This window comes from Corythoichthys intestinalis, chromosome 22 (assembly GCF_030265065.1).
Source record: "Corythoichthys intestinalis isolate RoL2023-P3 chromosome 22, ASM3026506v1, whole genome shotgun sequence".
Taxonomy (NCBI): domain Eukaryota; kingdom Metazoa; phylum Chordata; class Actinopteri; order Syngnathiformes; family Syngnathidae; genus Corythoichthys; species Corythoichthys intestinalis.
This window is the reverse complement of record NC_080416.1, coordinates 18,526,643-18,549,702: the sequence shown is the minus strand read 5'-3', so window position 1 is coordinate 18,549,702 and position 23,060 is coordinate 18,526,643. Positions and strand designations below refer to the sequence as shown.

Genomic DNA, 23,060 nt, shown 5'->3' with positions numbered 1-23,060 from the left:
AAATGTGCAAATCTTTAGAAATACAGACAGTGGCTGAAGTTATAGTAAACAGAAGCATGGAAGGGAGTCTCAATTGTCGCGTGCATGAAATAATCAATGTGCCATCAGTGATTTCAACAGAACATAATAATGTTTCCTATCTGTAACTTCATCTAGTCATATGTAACAACATATGACAACAACAGGGGCTGTTTTAAGTGTCAACTAAAAGCATATGTACGGGCAAAAGTTCAAATAAAAATTTGACTTATAATAAAAATAAAATAAAGACGAGACTAGTTGTTATATACAAATATTTAATGAATAACAAAAGGGTGGCAGCAGGGTGACATTTGAACACACAGTGCAGCTGGTTTGCTCCCTGGGGGTTATTATAAAAAGCAACAATCTATTCCCATCTCAAGCCATTGGCACTTCCAAGCAGTCTCTAGAACTAACACTAATTCACATTCAAACTACCTGTCGGGGTGGGAATTTGTTGGCACTGGGACAGCAGGCTATTTCTAATATCCAGTTGGAAAAACAGTGAGCAAACTGGCTCACAAAGCAATAAATACATTGCATGGTTAAAATGTATTACATTTACAGGAAGTGAAAATGAATGGAAATATGGTGCGAGCTTCCCATGTTTAACTAATTAATGTATATCTTTAATTTTTCTGGGAAGACTCATATTTCGGAGGATGGTACTTCCACATTGATAGTCCAAAATGGAATGGTAAAATGACATCAAAATGTTAGCAATATGGCCTTGGATTAGATTAGCAAACACAAGCAGAGTCAGAGAATGTCGGGCCAACATTACAGGATTTAAAAGGGAAGCGGGATTAGCAACATTTTGTTGCATTTATCACCTTTGTTTGAATTTTAATTGAAACCGAAAATATTTTGGATTGAGTGTTATGGTAACACTATTACAACTATGTTTCGGTACCATTTAGGGTTGCCAACTGTCCCTTGAAAAATGGAATCGTCCGCTATTCAGAAACATGAGTACGTGTCCTTTATTGAGCTTTCAAGTGACACGCTTTGACCCTTATTATCATCAAACTTGAAAATAGTGTCTTATTTATAGAATGACCAAATACTGATACAGTTCTCCCACCTATCCTGCATTTTGACCAATGAGCTAAAGGATCAATGACAATACGAAATCCCACTCATCTCATTGGTCGAGGTACTGTCACTAACGGAAGACAACATAAGAGTGTGGTAGACAAGAGGTTTGAGTGAAGTGAGAATAAAAAGCGTGTTCAGAATGAGGATCATTTGTATTCTTGTTCTCTGTATACTTCATTTTCACTAATTGTATTATATTTGTGTTGTCAAATTCATTATATTTGGAGTGATGAACTTTCAACGCACCTAAACTGTAAAAACAATTTAAAAAAACCATAAAAAGAACCCCTACTAATTATTATTTTAAAAAAATACATTTTAAAAAAATCGGACAAACCCCCCCAAAAGGCTAAGGACTTAAAGCGTTAAAATACTGTAATTTTCCCACGATAAGGTGCACCTGACTATAAGCCGCCACCCACCAAATTTGACATTAAAGTGGCATTTGTTTATCGATAAGCCGCACCGAACTTATAGCTGCAGCTGTCCTCACTGTATGATGGGATATTTACACCAAAAGATATTAACCGGTACCACTTTTTTGACAGCGGCATCATGAGACTGTCATAAGACCGTCATAATTATGACATGACACTGTAATGGGCATTAATAAATGCTTATGACAGATGTCATTTAAGCCCTTTTCACACATATATCCAGGGAAATTACCTTGTAAGGTGACGCAGGATTTACTCGCGTCATTGCTTTCATGTATGCAGAGATGTCCCAAGAATGACGCGGGTTGGACACTTTCACACACTTTTCCCATGCTGCCCACTGGTGCTTTCTGTGCGGGGAGGGCTGCTGGCGCGATTTTATAACTTGGACATTCCGTCATTTTTGGTCGGGATTGGCTATCACAATGTCGGTCAAATCGTGTTTTGTGGGAGCGTGCTCGACGTTGTAACTGCAGCCAATTCAAGCTCATCAAGACTGTATTCAGGCCCAGTTGATCCAAGAGAAGGGTGCCGAGATATTAACTTGCTGGGCGCCATTCGACACCTCGTACTCTTGAATTTCGTGCATTTGCTAGCTTGTTCGTCTGCCACCCTTGTTTTGAAATCCCCGACGTTGTGCTGGTATTTGAGTGAAGAGAGAAGTGTGGAAGGAAGAATCCCGCTGACTTTGTTTTGTTGTCTTATCGGCTCTATGCCTACCGCTTAGGTTAGTATTTTATTGATCCCCGTATCAGGGGTCATGAATTAAAAATCCTCTGGGTCCGAAATTAAAAAATTACAGCAATCTCGGGTCCGGAAATATTTTTAATGCTTCTTTTTTTCCAAATACAAACGTATCTTTACGTGGCCATGTTGATAGTTACAACATTCAAAAATTTAAATAAAATATAAAAAACTAATTTATAGTAAGTAATAAATAATATTTAATAATAAATAATTAGTTATAAATAATTAAGCGATCATATTGAGCCCTTCATTCCGCTATTTTTTGAGAACGGATGGCAGAGTTCACAGGGAAACTTTGCGAAAAAGCTGCGTGCTTTGTCTCATAGTGCCTTTTCAAATTGCTGCTTTTTACAAGCGCTACCGTTGTTCGGCCATTCCTTACTATGTGGCGAAACATCTACACAACGCTCAGCGCGCTTGCGCAAGCATTCAAACACATGCGCACATCGGTCAGAAGCGGCGAGTACTCACTATTTTTGTTTTTATTTAGTTTTTTAGAGCCTTTTCATTGCCTCAAAAATACTTCTTGCATGTATTAACCTCTCATACTTTTAACCATTGTTTTTTTGTGTTAGCTTTGAAGCAGTTGACCACATTAGTCATGTAGCGTATTTAAACCGTCCTTATTTGGTATAACTGCATTTAAGTATTTTCTTAAGGCATTTTTAGTACGTTCTGCCTGTATGCATCCAAACAAAACAAGTTTAGCACGCACGGTAGTACTTTGGGTGTCAAATTCGACTAATGTAGGACGTTTCGCCGATGTAGCAGATTTTGGCAGAACACCATCTCTGAACAGATGAGGCATAGCGGTCTTGTGCTGCCGCCAGGTAAAATGAACAAAAATGTGTTGGTCTGCTCCTCCTTAAACACTCTGTTTTCTGCATCAATCTTGCGTATTTTGAGCACGCCATTTGCCGCACCTTTTCGCCTCTTCCTCCAACTTCATTCAGCTCAGTTTTTGGCTGTCACTCCGCGGATTCTGGAAAGCGAGTGTGAGACATGCTGTTCTAAAAATAACTTTCAAATGCTTCACTCCCATTGGCTGGCTCACGCGCGTCACCGCTAAGGTTTTTGTTTGTTGCCCACCTCCGCTCTGCAAACCCGCAGAAAAAAAAGATTTTTGTTGTTGCAACGTGTATTAGTCCGGACAGCTTGAGATCCGGTCGAGACGGCTTGGGGGTCCGGAACCGGACCGAGGTCCGCGGTTCCGTGACCTCTGCCGTAGACCTATTGTCATCCCTGGAGTTTTTCCTCCTTTTCAGCCAGCAATCGTGTGTATTTTTGTATTTAATAAACCATTGAACGTATCCCTCCGTTGTTTTCTGCTTTGAAGTACAACCTTGTTTCCGCAGTAGCGGACCCTAACATCAGGAATAAAATAAACAACACATTTCCAAAGATGGACGATGGACTCTCTTCCTCGGCTTTACTTTCATAGACGCATTGCATAAGTCCCCCTTTTCAGCCAGCGATCGTGTGTATTTTTGTTTGCGGGGCAGTTGCCCCTCGCCTCAAGCCCCGCCGAGTAGGAAGGCGGCTGCGGTGCGCATGGAAGCCTTGGGTGCAGGCCCAGGCCCAGGTGGAGCCGCGTGGGTGCAGATCTTAGTGGTGGTAGTAAATATGTATTTAATAAACCTTTGAACGCTTCCCTCCGTTGTTTTTTGCTTTGAAGCACAACCTTGTTTTCGCAGTAGTGAAAGTATAGTAGTAGAGGAAGTGACGATCGGCCCTCCATAATTTTTACGTCATCAGCCATCGTGCTGTGACCCGGGAATTTAAAGCCTGCTTTCATGCACACCGCTTCCCAGGAAAGTCCCGGACATGATACTAAGACGCGACCCATGAAATGTCTGCGTAATATCCGTGTCAGTCAACGCGGGAAATAGTTTTCCCATTCAACTGCTGCGTGGTTAAATCCTGTAATATTACCAGAGTTTTGGAGTGTGTGAAAGGGGCTTCAGTGTTATCTGGCAAATCATCTCACTTTTGTATGGATGTAAAAGATCTGAGCTGTATATAAATGGAGTTAGTTACAAAATTTGCTGGATGACACTTAATGACATCTGTCATAGACATTCATTAATGTCCATGACAGTGGCATGTCATAATTATGATGGTCTTATGACAGTCTTATGACGCTTCTGTGAAATAAAGTGTGACCTATTAACCCAAATAAATCAACAAATAATAGGCACTGGACTATAAGCCGTAGGATTCAAAATGAAGGAAAGAAGTAGCAGCTTATAGTTCGAAAATTATGGTATGCCATTTTAAATTTAGCAGGATAGATTTAATTCTAGTATACAGTGGGGCAAATAAGTATCTAGTCAACCACCAATTGTGCAAGTTCTCCTACTTGAAAAGATTAGAGAGGCATGTAATTGTCAACATAGGTAAACCTCAACCATAAGACACACAATGTGGAAAAAAAAATCAGATTGTTTGATTTTTAAAGAATTTATTTCCAAATTAGAGTGGAAAATAAGTATTTGGTCACCTACAAACAAGCAAGATTTCTGTCTGTCAAACAGGTCTTCTTCTAACGAGGTCTAACGAGGCTCCACTCGTTACCTGTATTAATGGCACCTGTTTTAACTCATTATTGGTATAAAAGACACCTGTCCACAAGCTCAGTCAGTCACACTCCAAACTCCACTATGGCCAAGACCAAAGAGCCGTCGAAGGACACCAGAGACAAAATTGTAGACCTGCACCAGGCTGGGAAGACTGAATCTGCAATAGGTAAAACGCTTGGTGTAAACAAATCAACTGTGGGAGCAATTATTAGAAAATGGAAGACATACAACACCACTGATAATCTCCCTCGATCTGGGGCTCCATGCAAGATCTCACCCGTGGCGTCAAAACGATAACAAGAACGGTGAGCAAAAATCCCAGAACCACACGGGGGGACCTAGTGAATGACCTACAGAGAGCTGGGACGACAGTAACAAAGGCTACGATCAGTAACACAATGCGCCGCCAGGGACTCAAATCCTGCTCTGCCAGACGTGTCCCCCTGCTGAAGCCAGTATATGTCCAGGCCCGTCTGGGGTTCGCTAGAGAGCATTTGGACGATACAGAAGAGAACTGGGAAAATGTGTTATGGTCAGATGAAACCAAAATAGAACTTTTTGGTGGAAACACAGGTTCTCGTGTTTGGAAGAGAAAGAATACTGAATTGCAACCGAAGAACACCATACCCACTGTAAAGCACGGGGGTGGAAACATCATGCTTTGGGGCTGTTTTTCTGCAAAGGGACCAGGACGACTGATCTGTGTAAAGGAAAGAATGAATGGGGCCATGTATCGAGAGATTTTGAGTGAAAATCTCCTTCCATCAGCAAGGGCATTGAAAATGAGACATGGCAGGGTCTTTCAGCATGACAATGATCCCAAACACACAGCCAGGGTAACAAAGGAGTGGCTTCGTAAGAAGCATTTCAAGGTCCTGGAGTGGTCTAGCCAGTCTCCAGATCTCAACCCAATAGAAAATCTGTGGAGGGAGTTGAAAGTCCGTGTTGCCCAACAACAGCCCCAAAACATCACTGCTCTAGAGGAGATCTGCATGGAGGAATGGGCCAAAATACCAGCAACAGTGTGTGAAGAGCTTGTGAAGAGTTACAGAAAACGTTTGGCCTCCGTTATTGCCAACAAAGGGTACATAACAAAGTATTGAGATGAACTTTTGGTATTGACCAAATACTTTTTTCCCACCATGATTTGCAAATAAATTCTTTAAAAATCAAACAATGCGATTTTCTGTTTTTTTCCCCCACATTCTGTCTCTCATGGTTGAGGTTTACCCATGTTGACAATTACAGGCCTCTCTAATATTTTCAAGTGGGAGAACTTGCACAATTAGTGGTTGACTAAATACTTATTTGCCCTGTATTTTGTATTAAAAATACATTGCTGATAATATTTTTTCTCTTGTGTTTATATAACTAAAATATGTACCTAATTAATTCAGTTTAGAGAAAAATTATAATAATATCATAATTACAACAACAGAAAAAAAAACTTTTCACATTCAATAAACAATTAAAGGGTGACGATTATCTGGCCGGCCGGGTCTACCAATGATGTATCCCTTATATTTTTTTCAAGGAGTTGGCAACCCTAGTACCATTGTAGTAGAAATGTCTATTGACTCGTTTATAGTGCAAATGCAATCTCAACATCGCTAGTGCAGCCATTTGTTACACACTTTTATAAGTGAATTCCTGTCCAGTCAGTTTAGGCCTTTTACAAGTTTTGGTTCTGCTGATTTACAGCAACCCTGACTCTTAATTCAAAACTTCCCCCCAAATTAATTGGTGTATCACTTTCCTTTTGTCCATTGAGTTTACACTATTTATAGAACACCTTTGCTCAGCGCAAGGCTCCGAAGCACTGCTTACAACACTGGCATGGCTAATTAGTTCCACACTACTTCTGTATAAATGCTTGACTGCGCTCCTTGACAGCTGCGGTAATATCTCTCCTTCCCACACTCCACAACCCTCAGAGCTGTCTTCTAAACTCTAGAGATGGTGGTGGTGGTGGGTGGGGTTGGATGAAACACCCAGGGAGGGGTGTCCAATGACGTCGGACAATAGTGCGATCTTCTGAGTTCTTTGAATAGTGTGACACCAGGGCCTCTGCTAATGACTTGTACATCCAGACCGTGACCAATGGTTGCTAATGCCACTTTGTGCGTTGAGTCTAATTTTGTGTTCCATGTGAAGACTCAAGGCATGACGGTGCCTTGTGACAGGGATCGGGTCATTTCTGTGTGAACAAAGTATGTCTTCAGATCCCCTTTGCCCTTCACGTTGATTATGCCTCGACATGAGCACACGTAGCCAAGCGTTGATAAGATCTCGCTCGTTTCTTTCGTCACCTGGACAAACAGAAAATGACTGCTAAAAACCCACGAATGCGGCAACCCGTTTGAGCTCAGAGTACGAGTAGGATATCAAATATGTTTACATAAATAAAAGGTTATCACCTGGATTTTCCCCAGAACTCCTGTGGTCTCCATCCTACTGGCCACATTCACGCTGTTTCCCCAGATGTCATATTGAGGTTTCTGGGCCCCGATGACCCCAGCAATGACTGGTCCATGATTTATCCCTTGGTGAACCCCCCCAAACAAATCAATACATGTCATAAAAGGACTAATGGCGCTCACATGATACTCTGCGTTCTCACCGATTCTGAGTCGGAAGTCATTAAAGGAATGTTTATTGATGACGTCGAGCTTCCCGACTAAAGCGAAGGCAAACTCCACCATGGTGCCTATATGCATGTACTGTCTGTCATGTTCCTATAGGGAATAAGCAGAATACTCATACAAAATGCATATATACAGTGGTTTGAAATAGTATCTGAACCTTTTGGAATTTCTCACATTTTCTGCATAAAATCACCATCAAATGTGATTTGAGCTTGTAAAAATCCCACAGATGAAAAAACAGTGCCTGCTTTAACTAAAACCACCCAAACATTTATAGGTTTTCATATATTAATGAGGATAGTATGCAAAGAATGACAGAAGGGGGAAAAATAAGTGAACCATCACATTTAATATTTTCTAGCCCCCCCTTTGGCAGCAATAACTTCAACCAGACGCTTCCTATAGCTGCAGATCAGTCTGGCACATCGATTAGGACTAATCTTGGCCCATTGTTCTGTACAAAACTGCTGTAGTTCAGTCAGATTCCTGGGAAGTCTGGCATGAATCGCTGTCTTAAGGTCATGCCACAGCATCTCAATGGGGTTCAAGTCTGGACTTTGACTTGGCCACTCCAGAACATTTTTTTTCTTCTGTGACCATTCTGAAGTTGATTTACTTCTGTGTCCAATAGTTCATTGTCTTGTTGCAGCATCCATCCTCTTTTTAGCTTCAACTCTCTGACAGACGACCTCAGGTTTTCCTGCAAAACATCCTGATAAACTTTTGAATTCATTCTTCCATTAGTGATTGCAAGTTGTCCAGGCCCTGAGGCAGCGAAACAGCCCCAAATCATGATGCTCCCTCCACCATGCTTCACGGTGGGGATGAGGTGTTGATGTTGGTAAGCTGTTCCATTTTTCCTCCACACATGACGTTGTGTTTTACCCCCAAACAATTCAACTTTGGTTTCATCAGTCCACAAAATATTTTGCCAAAACTTCTATGAAGTGTCCAAGTGCCTTTTTGTGAACATTAAATCAGCAACAATGTTTTCTTAGACAGCAGTGGCTTCCTCTGTGGAGTCCTCCCATGAACATCTTGGCCATTTAGTTGATGTGTGAACAGAAACATTGTTCCAGTGATTTCGGGAAGCCTTTACCAGATACTCTAGGGTTCTTTTTTTCACCTCTGTGAGTATTCTGCGCTGAACTCTTGGCGTTATCTTTGGTGGACAGCCACTCCTTGGGAGAAAAACAAGAGTGCCAAAATCTCTCATTTGTAGACAACTCCTCTGACTGTCAATTGATGAACATTCAGACTTTTAGGGATGGCTTTGTATCCTTTCCCAGCTTTATACAAATCAACAATCCTTGATCGCAGATCTTCAGACAGCTCTTTTGACTGAGCCATGATGCAGATCAGACAATGATTCTCATCAAGACAATTCTTACCAGGTGTAATGGGCAGGGCAGCTAAAAACCACTCATCAGTGACTGGGCACACACCTGACATAAATTGTTTGGTAAAAATTCAATTGCTCTTTAAGTCTCCTTAGGCAGAGGGTTCATTTACTTATTTTCCCCCCTCTGTCATTGTTTGCATGCTATCCTCATTAGAATATGAAAACCTACAAATGTGGTCAAAAGTTTACATAGACTTGTGAAGAACATAATGTCGTGGCTCTCTTGAGTTTCCAGTTATTTCTACAACTCTGATTTTTCTCCGATAGAGTGATTGGAACAGATACTTTTTTGTCACAAAAAACATTCATGAAGTTTGGTTCTTTTATGACTTTATTATGGGTTAACAGAAAAAGTGATCAAATCTGCTGGGTCAATAATATACATACATGGATCTGAAAACGCAAATCATTGACTTGAACAAGTCAGGAAAGTCACTTGGAGCCATTTCAAAGCAGCTGCAGGTCCCAAGGGCAACAGTGCAAACAATTGTTTGTAAGTATAAAGTGCATGGCACTGTTTTGTCACTGCCACGATCAGGAAGAAAACGCAAGCTATCACCTGCTGCTGAGAGAAAATTGGTCAGGAGGGTGAAGATTCAACCGAGAATCACCAGCAGATCTGCCAAGAATCAGAAGCTGCTGGAACACAGGTGTCAGTGTCCACAGTCAAGCGTGTTTTGCATCTCCATGGACTGAGAGGCTACCGTGCAAGAAGGAAGCCCTTGCTCCAAAAGCGGCACCTTAAGCTCGACTGTTTGTCGAAGTTTGCTGCTGATCACATGGACAAAGATAAGACCTTCTGGAGGAAAGTTCTGTGGTCAGACGAAAAAAAATCGAGCTGTTTGGCCACAATGCCCAGCAATATGTTTGGAGGAGAAAAGGTGAGGCCTTTAACCCCAAGTACACCATGCCTACCGTCAAGCACGGTGGTGGTAGTATTATGCTGTGGGGCTGTTTTGCTACCAGTGGAACTGGTGCTTTACAGAGAGTAAATGGGATAATGAAGAAGGAGGACTACCTTCAAATTCTTCAAGATAACCTAACGTCATCAGCCCGAAGATTGGGTCTTGGGCGCAGTTGGGTGTTCCAACAGGACAATGACCCCAAACACACATCAAAAGTGGTAATGGAATGGCTAAATCAGGTTAGAATTAAGGTTTTCGAATGTCCTTCCCAAAGTCCTGACATAAACCCCATTGAGAACTTGTGGACAATGCTGAAGAAACAAGTCCATGTCAGAAAGCCATCAATTTAACTGAACTGCACCAATTCTGTCAAGAGGAGTGGTCAAAGATTCAACCAGAAGCTTGCCAGAAGCTTGTGGATGGCTACCAAAAGCGCCTAATTGAAGTGAAAATGGCCAAGGGACATGTTACCAAATATTAGCGCTGCTGTATGTATATTTTTGACCCAGCAGATTTGATCACTTTTTTCTGTTCACCCATCATAAAGTCATAAAAGAACCAAACTTCATGAATGTTTTTTGTGACAAAGAAGTATCTGTTCCAATCACTCTATCAGAGAAAGATCAGAGTTGTAGAAATAACTGGAAACTCAAGAGAGCCATGACATTATGTTCTTCACAAGTGTATGTAAACTTTTGACCACAACTGTATAAAGGTTTGGGTGGTTTTAGTTAAAGCAGACACTGTATTTTCATCTGTGTGATTTTGACAAAGATCAAATCACATTTGATGGTGATTTTATGCAGAAATGTGAGTAATTCCATAAGGTTCGGATACTTTTTCATACCGCTGTGCTATAAAAATGAACGAATTAGACAACTTTTTCATATCACATCAATACTGTAGTACGAAAAATGAATGTGTTTGAGAACTTTTCAAAGTCAAATAACAGTAAAAAAAAAACAAAAAAAAAAAAACAAAGAGATTGAGAGGAACCACTGTAATTGGCTGTGATCTAAAATGACTGGATTGCAAACACGTGCCTGTGCACACTCTTGTCCTGGCGTCAAGTTGAGTCCGGTGGCTGCCATGTAGGTACTCCCGATGGTCTTAATCTTCTCCACTCCACTGAACTTTGGCTTTGAAAGCAACTGAGGACACAATGGATTGAAATGTGTCACGTGACTTGCCATAAATAGGAAATCACATCTAGTTGCAGCGGTACCGCCCACAGCATCTCTCACCCACGAAGACAAAAATATATTATTTCACCTCATCGAAGTCTGCTATGATCTCATTGAGGAGACGGAGGCATTCGAGTCCTTCCTTGTTGACGTCAGACTCAGTGTAAAACTCCTTAAAGTCTGGGATGGAGGCGAACATCACGCACACGGAGTCGTACGACTGATGGTAAAGGTCCTAAAGACAAGCACAGCTTATTTTTAGAGTCAGAGTTTCAAACACGACAGGCGTAAATCCACAATGTAGATTGTGACCTGACCTCATTCTTCCACCAGTTGCGTCCGAGGAAGTGTTCAGCCACGTGGGCAGGCAGGACATTCTCCAGTAAGACTCGGTTTAGGTTCTCCATGGTCTCAATTTCCTCACACTCCCGCTTGAATTTGTCCCTCCACAGGAAGTCCAACCTACAGTAATATTCATTCTGTTACAGGAGGACACAGAGTAGAGACACCTGCGTCATTGCTATGGATCACCATACAACAACATAAGTTGGGTAAATAGACCTCTGGCAACGGGCTGAATTATTTTTGAACCATGTTGGAAACAGTGTTGTTTTCGTCAACAATGACGATAACGAAACTATTTCGTCGACGAACATTTTTTTCATGACGATGACGTGACGATAATGAGCTAAAAATGTGTCTTAGGAGATTAAAACATGATGACAGATAAAAATGCGCCATAGTTTCTGTTGTAAGTTCACAATGTGTAACCGTTTTCTTATCGTATGTGTAGTTAGCAAGCAGCGTAGCAGTGTTTCGTTGTGTCACTCATGTGACGTGCTGCGACTCCCACCCGCCCCGCCTTACACCCTTGCTTACTCATCGGTGTCCTACCTCTCCAGGCTTCAGACTTGCCTTTTAAAAAAACAAAAAAAAACAACACATGTCATAATTATGATGATCTAATGACAGTCTTGTGGCGCCAATGTCAAATAAAGTGTTACAAAATACCATAACTAGCAATTAATGAAACAACTGGAACAGTAACTGAAGAAAAAAATAGCACAGAACAGGAATTTGGTTCAGGATGTTATTTATTTATTTAGCGCTGCAATGCATGCTAGGAGTCATGTTGGACAACAACAGTGTTGACGTCAGGTGGCAGCAGAGGTTGACTGTCTACCCCAAGAGAGCAGTGATGGCCAAATGAAGCTTTGCAGCCAATTGGTTCAAAGCTTCAAGGTGGTTCATTCGGTCTTATACTGAGTAGTATGTTGGTTGCAACATACTACTCAGCAGATTGGAACAGTGGGTAGGGCTTACTGACACTGTCCTTCAGTGGTTCACATCTTCTTTACATGATAGGGATTTCTTTGTGTCAATCGGAAACCATTAGTCAGAACAAACCAAATTCACTTGTGGAGTCCCTCAAGGGTCAATTCTTGGACCACTCTTATTTAACATCTATATGCTTCCCCTAGCTCAGATTATTAAGCAGTATGACATCTCCTATCACACCTATGGAGATGACACACAACTCTACATTTCTGTGTCCCCAAATGATTATAGTCCCTTAGTTTCCCTGAGTAAATGCATTCATCAAATCAATGAATGGATGTGCCAGAATTTCATCCAGTTAAATGTGGAGAAGACAGAAGCGATCATTTTCGGGCCAAAAAAGGAAAGGTCAAAGATAAGCGCTCAATGTCACTTACAGCTACAAATCAAGTCAGAAATCTTGGCGTAATTATTGACTCAGACCTAAAATTTGATAGCCATCTAAAGGCCGTCACTAAATCTGCTAATTAATACCTAAAAAATATAGCCAGAATTAAGGGGCTTCTGACTCAACAAGACATGGAAAAACTTATACATGCATTCATTTTCAGCAGATTGGACTATTGCAATGGTATATTTACAGGTCTTGATAAAAAATCAGTCAGGAAGCTGCAGCTAGTACAAAATGCTGCAGCCAGAGTCCTCACAAATACAAGGAAACTGGACCACATTACACCGGTTTTGAAATCGTTACACTGGCTTCCATTGAGTCAAAGGATAGACTATAAAATACTACTGCTCGTCTACAAAACACTTAATGGCCTTCGACCAAAATACATGCTTGATTTGTTAGATTCCTATGAAACAGCGAGACCCCTAAGGTCTTCTGGAACCGGTCTCCTGTATGTTCCAAGAACAAGAACCAAGCAGGGTGAGGCAGCATTTAGTTATTATGCTCCTCACCTCTGGAACAAGTTGCCTGAAGGTCTGACGTATGCTCAAACTGTTAGCACCTTTAAATCAGGGCTAGAAATGCTTCTGTTTAGCACAGCATATCCATAACTTTCTATATGTTTCAATCGATATGCTTTCTATTAGAGATGTCGATCAGCATCCTGATCGATTGGGTCCGATCACGTCATTTTCAAAGTATCGGAATCGGCAAAAAAATAGCGGCCATGCCTTTTTTAAATATGTATATATATATATGTATATTTTTTTTTGTATTAAATCGTTTTCTAATTGTATTTAACGTTACAAACATAATATGTTACACTTATCCAGAGTCTTTAGCTTAGGCTTAAGGTAGGGTTATCAAATTTATCCCATTAACAGCGGAAATTATTTTTTAAAAAATGTAACACGTTAAAATATTTAACGCAATTAATGCATGCGCTGCACGACCCACTTACGCATTGTCGCGCTCCATCTGAAATGGCGCCGTTTTGCCTATATAGAGAGCTAAAAGGCAGCGTAAAATGAGTAGAGTGAATTTTGGCAGCCTTTGGAGCCTTATTTTAATTGGCTAAGGCCTTACAATCCCTGTCCCTACGATTAGAACTTTCATGGGAAAGCAATGTCGGGAAGCAAGGTAGCAATTGATCTTAATCTTAACACCTTAAATTATATCTCATCCCAGAGAAGATATATGAATTGGTAGCACTACGCACAGTCGTGGTTTCATTTGTCATGGTTCCACTTCCCATCATGCATTGGGCATGGCCTTCAGTATCATTTACTGAAAGCTCAACAAATACACTAGATGGCAATATTTAGTCACAATATACAAAGTCACAAGTCTTTCTATCCGTGGATCCCTCTCACAGAAAGAATGTTAATAATGTAAATGCCATCTTGAGGATTTATTGTCATAATAAACAAATACAGTACTTACTGTATGTACTGTATGTTGAATGTATATATTCGTCCGAGTTTTATTCATTTTTTTCTTAATGCATTGCCAAAATGTATATGATCGGGAAAAATTATCGGGAATGATTGGAATTGACTCGGGAGCAAAAAAAAGCAATCGGATCGGGAAATATCGGGATCGGCAGATACTCAAACTAAAACGATCGGGAGCAAAAAAACATGATCGGAACAACCCTACTTTCTATTCCTCTTGTGCTTTATCTCCATTGCTGATTTCAATTATTATTTGTAGTAGGTGTATTTTTTTTTTCGTGATTAAATGCGATTTTTATGTATAATTTTATTTCCTGTTTCGATTGTCTTTGTTTTTACGTTCTATTGATTTAATGTGATTTTTAAGATCTTCATGTAATGTAAAGCACTTTGAATTGCCTTGTGTTGAATTGTGCTATATAAGTAAATTTGCCTTTATGACAGTCGTATGATGTGCTGTCAAATAAAGTGTTGCCAGTTAATATCTTTTGGTGTAAATATCCCATCATACAGTGAGGACATCTGCGATTTATAGTCCAGTGCAGCTTATCTATGAACAAATGTCGTTTTCGTGTCAAATTTGGTGACGGCTGCTTATAGACCCCAATCATGTGACATCACAACTCCGCCCCCCTGAATGGTGCCACCATATTGTCCGTCAGCTCATCGTGTTTACATATTACCGCTACGTACATTCCTCCTATTACTGCGTGTTTTTCTGCTTGTCTAAGGAATCACCGCCTAGTAAACGAACCCAAAAACCTTCCTGACAATCGTGAACATTGATTAATCAAAATAGTGAAGGGATGTGTGGCGGTTGGTTGGAGTAACAAAGACAAACGGTCATTTTAGTAGTTACTGTGTGGCCATTGTTAAAAGGGCTAATCTCTAAAAGCAGCACGGTCTCGCTCCATGATGCGTTTGTGTCGACCGCTGTCAGACAATCAATATGATGCCAACACGATCGCCGACATCATCAGACGGAGACTACGAAGCTCGTCGCCACGGTCGCGCAGCAAGAAGGTGAGCGCAACAACAGGTGCTGTGCCGAAAAATAGCCGCCCTGCGTGAAATGTCCCCCCTGACGAGAGCGCTCACACGGAAACGACTTTCTTGTACCATGAATATATATTATTTTACTCTGCTTGAACTAATAAATGTCATACCTGTGTAATTGTCATTGGGATATGGTCGTGAAAACCTGTAGACTAATACATTTCTGTTCAAAGATGGTTATGTGGCCCAGTCCACGATTTGTTACCAAAATACAGTGCTAATATTTTGTGTAATTTAATTATTTAAAACTGATCTTACAGTCGTAAATCCATTACTGTAATGCGTCCATGAAAACATTTGATGTTTTCACGTCAATAAAGCGTTATAAATAAGCGCTCCCGTCAGGGGGGACATTTCACGCGGGGCAGCTATTTTTCGGCACGCACCGGCCCGTTGTCGATCAAGTTTCATTTTACAATCGTGACAATGGTGACGCTCAGCTGACCAAATGTCGGTTTATATTCGAGCCGGTGCCGATTTTGGGTACCCGACTCCTCATCGTGACATAAACTGGAGTATGATTGGAAATTTTGTGGTCTCACAACGCACGGGACGGGAGGAAACATCAGTTTGGGCATCAAATATGGATCTGGCCACTGGATCGACTGAAGCTTTTCTAAATAACGGCTTTTATGCAACTCATCCAATGAGTTTACAGCGTCTGAAAGCACCGGGGCTTCCATAATTTGTAAGTGAATCCACCTTTAGAAACTATGATCATTGACAATACGGACACACAATGACGGACAATATGGCGGCACAATACAGCGATCACGTGATTGTGTGACGTTGGTGATTGGGGTCTATAGTCAGGTGCGCCTTATAGTGTGAAAATAACGGCAATTGAAAATAATGCACTGCTTTCCTGCTCAGTATGTATTATCATCACGAAAATGGTGATGCCCTTGTAGACTCTACAATTATGTGCTCGTCTGTCAATGTTTATTAGAAATTGTTGGAAACCTTTTATTTATTTATGGAATAAAACTTTTCAAATTTACAAACGACTAAAATATTACGTATTTTTAAGTATTTTTGTCCAAAACTATGACTAAAATTATAATTGCTACCCAAAACAATATTGTTTGGGGACAATATAAGCACACTGGCTGCATTGACGGCAGTAAATGTCTATCGGCGTCAATAAGAGTGAATAAGTTAATATTGCCAAGATAGGCTTAGGCGAGTCAATCTCAAGAGAGTCGTAAAGTATGTATTTATAGTAATTGAACCTTCCGGTAAGAAATGATGCATAAACTCTGCTGTCATTGCTGCAAAAAACAGCAAGTGGGACTATTTTGCATAAAAGACAAGCCAATATTTCTACATCTTTATCGCTTGAGGGAGTTTCAACTACATTTGTACATCAGCAGGCGTCACCTCCCGGGTCAAAACCTCCCTGGAGTGCAAGTTTGTATTGAGACAGTCACTGCGCTCGCATGTCCGGGAGCTTCGGGCTACCTGCGGGCCAGCCTCCGCAGTATGTGTGTGTGTTGGCAACGTTTGACATGATATATGTGAACAGTGCAGCTTTTTTTCCCAGTGTAATTCGAGTATGCTGCCAATTTATCAGACATGGAGAATTTGAAACACTGAGATCTATCTATATCAACATACAGCATGTGTCTTCTCTATGGGGAGGGAAAAAAAGTGGGCCAGTAGATGGGGGAAAACGTGCTCATTTTAGATGCAGTTTGGAAAGACGCGAACACGGTGGTGAACAAATTTTGCTCTAAATGGATTGAAAAGGGCTCATTTGAGCTGACGCTAGAGTTTTGCATTGCAAATATCTTAAGTTGCCGATTAAAATGGATGTGCTGCGTCCATAATATACACGATCGGTTTATGCATGACTCGGCGAGTCCATATTGATTTTTTTTGTGTGCATAACATCCAGAATTACGTGGGCTGTGTTCGAGTGCCAGACAGCAGACAGGAGTTTATTTTGTATTCAGCTCATCTACTTTCTGCACATCACTTTATGAAAAGTAAAAATATGAACTATCTAGAGGATACACAGAAATGAATCCAAACTCATAAATTGATCTTTTCTATTCAAATGGCATTTACATTTTAACTCCAATACTACTGTGCTGATAAAGAAAAAGTCAACACACCCCTGTGTAAATGGTAGGTTTTTATTTAAAAAAGAAAAAAGAGATTAATCTTTTTTTGTTTAATTCCACTGTTATTTACCATGTGTATTTTTTCAAATCTTTTCCAAGAGGGAATTAAACCTCATACCATAAGTTCAGTTTTCCAATATCAAGCTTTTGCTGAATTAATTTTTATTTTCTCACAAAATGTTTTGTTGAGTGACTTAGTGCTATTTAGAACGGTTTGTAATTCCCACCAGTAACACCACTACTATCACGATCAAGTGTTTGGTTGGGCTTGCGGCTGGTTGTGATTGGTCGCGCTCGGGTGGGGGTCCTAGTGCCGGGATTGGCAGTGGGTCGGCGTAGGGTCGGTTGCCAACGAGCTGACACTCACAAGGGATTCACACGATTACTGAGTTCTAGATCACAGTGCTGATTTGTGTACACTCTACCCCTCCCAATCACTTAGCTTATAGTCCCCCCCCCCTTCTTTCCCTGGTCAACAGGCCCGTCCACATGGTGTCAACCAGAAATACATCTAGCTGACGATAGCACCAAGATATTATTAGTTAGTGCAGACGTTCAATGTGTTTCTTGTTGCTTTTTCTTTCTCTTTTCTTGTGTTTCTTTTTTTTCTGTTCCCTCATAACTCCTTCCTGTTCACTGCTTTGTCACATGAAATGAGGTATGTTGAATGATCACAATGGGAGTATGTCATACTCTCAATGTGAAACATTAAAACTAGGGTTGTTCCGATCATGTTTTTTTGCTCCCGATCCGATCCCGATCGTTTTAGTTTGAGTATCTGCCGATCCCGATATTTCCCGATCCGATTGCTTTTTTTTTGCTCCCGATTCAATTCCAATCATTCCCGATAATTTTTCCCAATCATATACATTTTGGCAATGCATTAAGAAAAAAAATGAATAAAACTCGGATGATTATATACATTCAACATACAGTACATAAGCACTGTATTTGTTTATTATGACAATAAATCCTCAAGATGGCATTTACATTATTAACATTCTTTCTGTGAGAGGGATCCAGGGATAGAAAGACTTGTGACTTTCTATATTGTGACTAAATATTGCCATCTAGTGTATTTGTTGAGCTTTCAGTAAATGATACTGCAGCCATTCAACCCAAATGCATGATGGGAAGTGGAACCATGACTCTGCATAGTGCTATCAATTGATATATCTCTGCGTTGGGAAATAACATAAGGTGTTAAGAATAAGATTAATTGCTACCTTGATTCCCAACATTGCTTCCCATGATATTTCTAATCGTAGGGAGAGGGATTGTAAGGCTTTAGCCTATTAAAAAAAGGTTCCAAAGGCTGCCAAAATTCACTCTACTCATTTTACGCTGCCTTTTATCTCTCTAAATGGGTAAAACGGCGCCATTACAGATTAAGCGCGACAATGCGTGAGTGAGTCGTGCAACGCATGCATTAATTGCGTTAAATATTTAACGTGATACATTTTTAAAAACATTAATTACCGCCGTTATCGGGATAAATTTGATAACCCTACCTTAAGCCTAAATTAAAGACTCTAGATGAGTGTAACATATTATGTCTGTAACGTTAAATACAATTAGAAAACGATTTAATTAATATATATATATATATATATATTAAAAAAAGGCATGGCCGATATTTTTTTGCTGATTCCGATACTTTGAAAATGACGTGATCAGACCCGATCGATCAGACCAACCCGACACTTAGACTTCCATTCTCCGTGTTAAATAGCTGAACAGGACAGGTTAAAAACACAAACAAACAAACAAAAAAAACCAATACTTAAAATTACTTATTAATTTTTTTTTCAATCAAATAGCTTTTTATTTTCTGAAACTTCTTTTGTAAAAGCGATTTTGTTGAAGAATTAAAAAAAAAAAAGTAGTCGTTTTTATTTTAGTGGCAATGGTTCAAAAAGCATGCAGGTAGGACAAAACGAAATTTAGGACAGTCACCCTGCACATTTAGTTTTCAAGACATAATGTCCTCCGCCCATCTGTTGACAGCGACCCAAAATGAGGACGTGCCGAGCTGTCTGAACCAACTGTGGCTCTCCGGAGAGAGTGGACGCCTTCTTGGCACTCTTGACACTTTGAGGTTTGCTCTCCTATGGAGAACATCTGCTCTGGGGTCAGTGCTGATGGATGCCACCCCCGAAATAAAGATAAAATATTCCCCTGAAAATGTGTGTCAGCTGAGCTTTTTATATCTCACTCAATAACGGTAAAAACGGGGGGGAGGTGGAGAAAGCGGGTCATACAGGCAACTCAGATGCTGTGCTAGAAATATAATATTCATGTAATATGTGCTCCCTGGCTCAGATGAAATTGGCGAACACTGTTATATCAATCCATTGCTGAACCAAACTCTTTAATCTTCAACTTTTAATTAGTTAGGATAGCTACTTTGGCTACAACCTGAACCTTGTCAAATGGGCTGAAGCTTAAAACTAGCGCTGCTGTTGATTAATCTATCAACTAGTTATTTCGAATAATAGAGTAATCAGATATGGAAAATTTAATACGTTGCAGACTAAATTTTAGGAGATGTTACACAAAAGCTTGCTAGGATTGCACTTTCAAATCTTTCCATTTTTAAATGGAAATACAAAATAAAATTCCTGAGTGTTTTATCAAACTATGCAGAATTTCACTTTCAAAAATAAAATATCTGAGGTTAGCCTCAAACAGTACAAAAAAATAATAAATGAGGATCGAAGTACAACATAGGAACAATTCGCTAACTTGCATAGCAAAAGTCCGCTAGCTTAAATGCTATAAAATGCTAACGATTTTTTCCCAATATTCTAAACAAATCGTTCATATTCCCAAAAAATTACTAAATATACCGCTGAACTAAATTACAATCATATTAGCTTAAATTAAAACATACAAACATATGTTGGTCTTAACAGGGAGCACCTGGATCCAGCCGTGTTAGTTGCGTTTATCATGTTCACTGTTGCCACTATAGGGCAGTATATCCACCCAACTCAATAAAACTAAATGCAAACACTTTCAAAACAAACCATTACAACGCCACTTTAATTAAATGACTCCTCGAAGCAGCAAAATTTGATTAGAAGCTTTTTTCTTATCGAATAACTGGAGTTAATTGATTAATCGTTGCAGCACTACTTAAAACTATTACTGACCTGTCTGGCCAACACCAGCAATGTGATGAAGAAGATGAACAGGGACACAGAACCCATGGTTTTAAGGTCCTTAAGGATTCCTGGTCTAGCCAGCAAGAAGAGAATAGAGGCAAAATTAATTCATACAAAATGTGAATCGATAAAATAAATAAAAAAATAAGTTGTGATGGTTTGTCGAATGAAGATCAAACAAAAAACAGCACAATTATATGCAAATCCTTTCCATCTACAGTCCCTGACAAAAGTCTAACCACTTATCCATTTTGTAGAAACAATTGCTAATAACCTGACTTTTGATTATTCAATTGGTTTCAGAAATGGCTCATATGAAAGCTAAGACCCTCCCAAATGATGTTGAATGTACAAAAATATATTTGTTTCACTGAAAAAAAGATTTTTCTTTAATGAAGTCATAAAGGTCAAATTTTGGCAAGACAAAAGTTTTGTCGCCTACAGAAAGTAGTGTGAAAATTGAACAAAAAACGTACTTCAAATACAAAAATATGTTACATAACAAACGAATTAAGTAGTGGTGCTGTGAGATCCAAATTGAATATTTTGTATGACTTCCATGGGCTTCAGCAAGGATTCATACAATTTATTGATGAAGTCATCAGCAGTGTTGTTAATTTTACTTGAAAAAAGTAATTAATTACAGTTACAAATTACTTCTCCCAAAAAGTAATTGCGTTAGTAACTCAATTACCTGAATTTAAGAGTAATTAGTTACTTGGCAAAGTAACTAGTGATAATTTTCATGTTTTGTTTTTTTTCTCAAAAAAAAAAAAAAAAAGGTCACACAATGTGAAGTTTAAAGGGTTTTTAGGACAATTGGCCCTAGCCCAATTCTTTACCCTCCACTTAACTAGACACAAGGGTATTGTGTTGACTAGATAGTAATCTTTGCTATGTGTGGAAGTCATTTAAAGTTGTGAATCAACCGTTAAAGTTGTTAAAATTTCTCCCGCTATTGCATTAGTTCCCTTCTGTAGATTTAAGTCAAGATTTTGCCGATTTAGGACCATTTTAGATAAAAAAAAAAAAAAAAAAGTAGGTTCGCTAGGAAGGATCTCTACAACAGAGCCTTCCTGAGAGGTCTACTGCTTTAAGATGGCGGCTGTTTACTAACGCATGTAGTCCTTAAAACATGTTGCCAATGCAGCCGTGTCTCACATTTGCATGTAGTTTTATAATATGTGATATCTACCGTATCACGTGGGCGTAGTTTGTAGGCTACAGTCAGGTATTATTGGAGCCACCTAGCATCGCGTTTGCAACGGCGTCTTCCCCACTCCTGCTCTGCTCTCTCATCTCCGTGAGTCCGTCTCTCTGACTTTTTTTTATTCAACTAACTTAGTAACGCATAGTAACGCACGCCTTTCCCGCCTCAGTAACGGTAACGGCGTTGCCAAGATGAGAAAAGTAATTCATTAGATTACTCTCTACTGAAAAAAATAACGCCGTTAGTAACGCCGTTATATTTTAACGCCGTTATTAACAACACTGGTCATCAGGAACATCAAAGAAAGCAGTCTTGCATGCCTCCCAGACAACATTTTTGGGTTTCGTCTTCCATGCTTCCTCTTTCTCTTTCCTACCCCAAACATGCTCAATGATGTTCATGTCCGGTGACTGGGCTGGCCAGTCCTGGAGGATCTTGAACTCCCTGCCTTGAGGAACTTTGAGGTAGAGATTGAAGTATGCGATGGAGCACCATCCTGCTGCAGAATTTGTCCCTTTTTATGTTTAGGAATGTAAGAGGCAGCTAAGATTTGTTGATATTTCAGACTATTTATCTCTCAGGGTGCAAACAATTAAAAAAAGCGTGTGGCATTTGCCAAGGCCCACAGCCTGTCAAAAGGATGGACGCTGGAAAAGTGGCAAAAGGTGGATTTTTCAGATTAATCTTCCATTGAATTACACCACAGTCGCCACAAATATTGCAGGAGACCTACTGGAGCTCGCATGGATCCAAGATTCACTCAGAAAACAGTGTAGTTTGGTGGTTACATCATTACCATTTGCTGCCTCCTACATTCCTAACCATATAAAGTGACAAATTCTGCAGCAGCATGGTGCTCCATCGCATACTTCAATCTCTGCCTCAAGGGAAAGAAGATCATCCTCCAGGACTGGCCAGCCCAGTCACCAGACATGAACAGGATGAAAGAGGAAGCATGGAAGACGAAACCCAAGAATGTTGATAAACTCTGGGAGGAATGTAAGACTGCTTTCTTTGATGTTCCTGATGACTTCATCAGTAAATTGTATGAATCCTTGCCGAAGCCCATGGAAGTCATACAAAATATTCAATTTGGATCTCACAGCACCACTACTTAATTCGCTTATGTTGTGTAACATATTTTTTTATTTGAAGTCCATTTTTTGTTCAATTTTCACACTGCTTTCTGTAGGCGACAAAACTTTCGTCTTGCCAAAATTTGACGTTTATGTCTTCATTAAGTGAAATCTTTTTTCAGTGAAACAAATATAGTTTTGTACATTCAACATCATTTGGGAGG

At 39.9% G+C, this 23,060-nt stretch overlaps 1 protein-coding gene across 3 annotated transcripts in view; it reads right to left on the bottom strand.

Moving 5' to 3' along the window:
- Positions 1-316: 316 nt before the first annotated feature.
- The window catches only part of adcy2b (adenylate cyclase 2b (brain)), a 122,112-nt gene continuing 99,368 nt past the window's right edge, over positions 317-23,060 (bottom strand). For 2 of the 3 annotated variants that reach the window (XM_057827897.1, XM_057827898.1), the window contains 7 exons: positions 20,539-20,623; positions 11,336-11,497; positions 11,107-11,253; positions 10,878-10,985; positions 7,503-7,617; positions 7,300-7,424; positions 317-7,191 (listed from right to left, as the gene is read on the bottom strand). In XM_057827897.1, coding sequence (XP_057683880.1) covers positions 7,039-7,191; positions 7,300-7,424; positions 7,503-7,617; positions 10,878-10,985; positions 11,107-11,253; positions 11,336-11,497; positions 20,539-20,623 — 895 coding nt within the window. In that variant the 3' untranslated portion in view covers positions 317-7,038. Of the gene's footprint in view, positions 7,192-7,299; positions 7,425-7,502; positions 7,618-10,877; positions 10,986-11,106; positions 11,254-11,335; positions 11,498-20,538; positions 20,624-23,060 lie in introns of those variants that run through there. The other variant, XR_009061871.1, reaches the window with a different exon arrangement.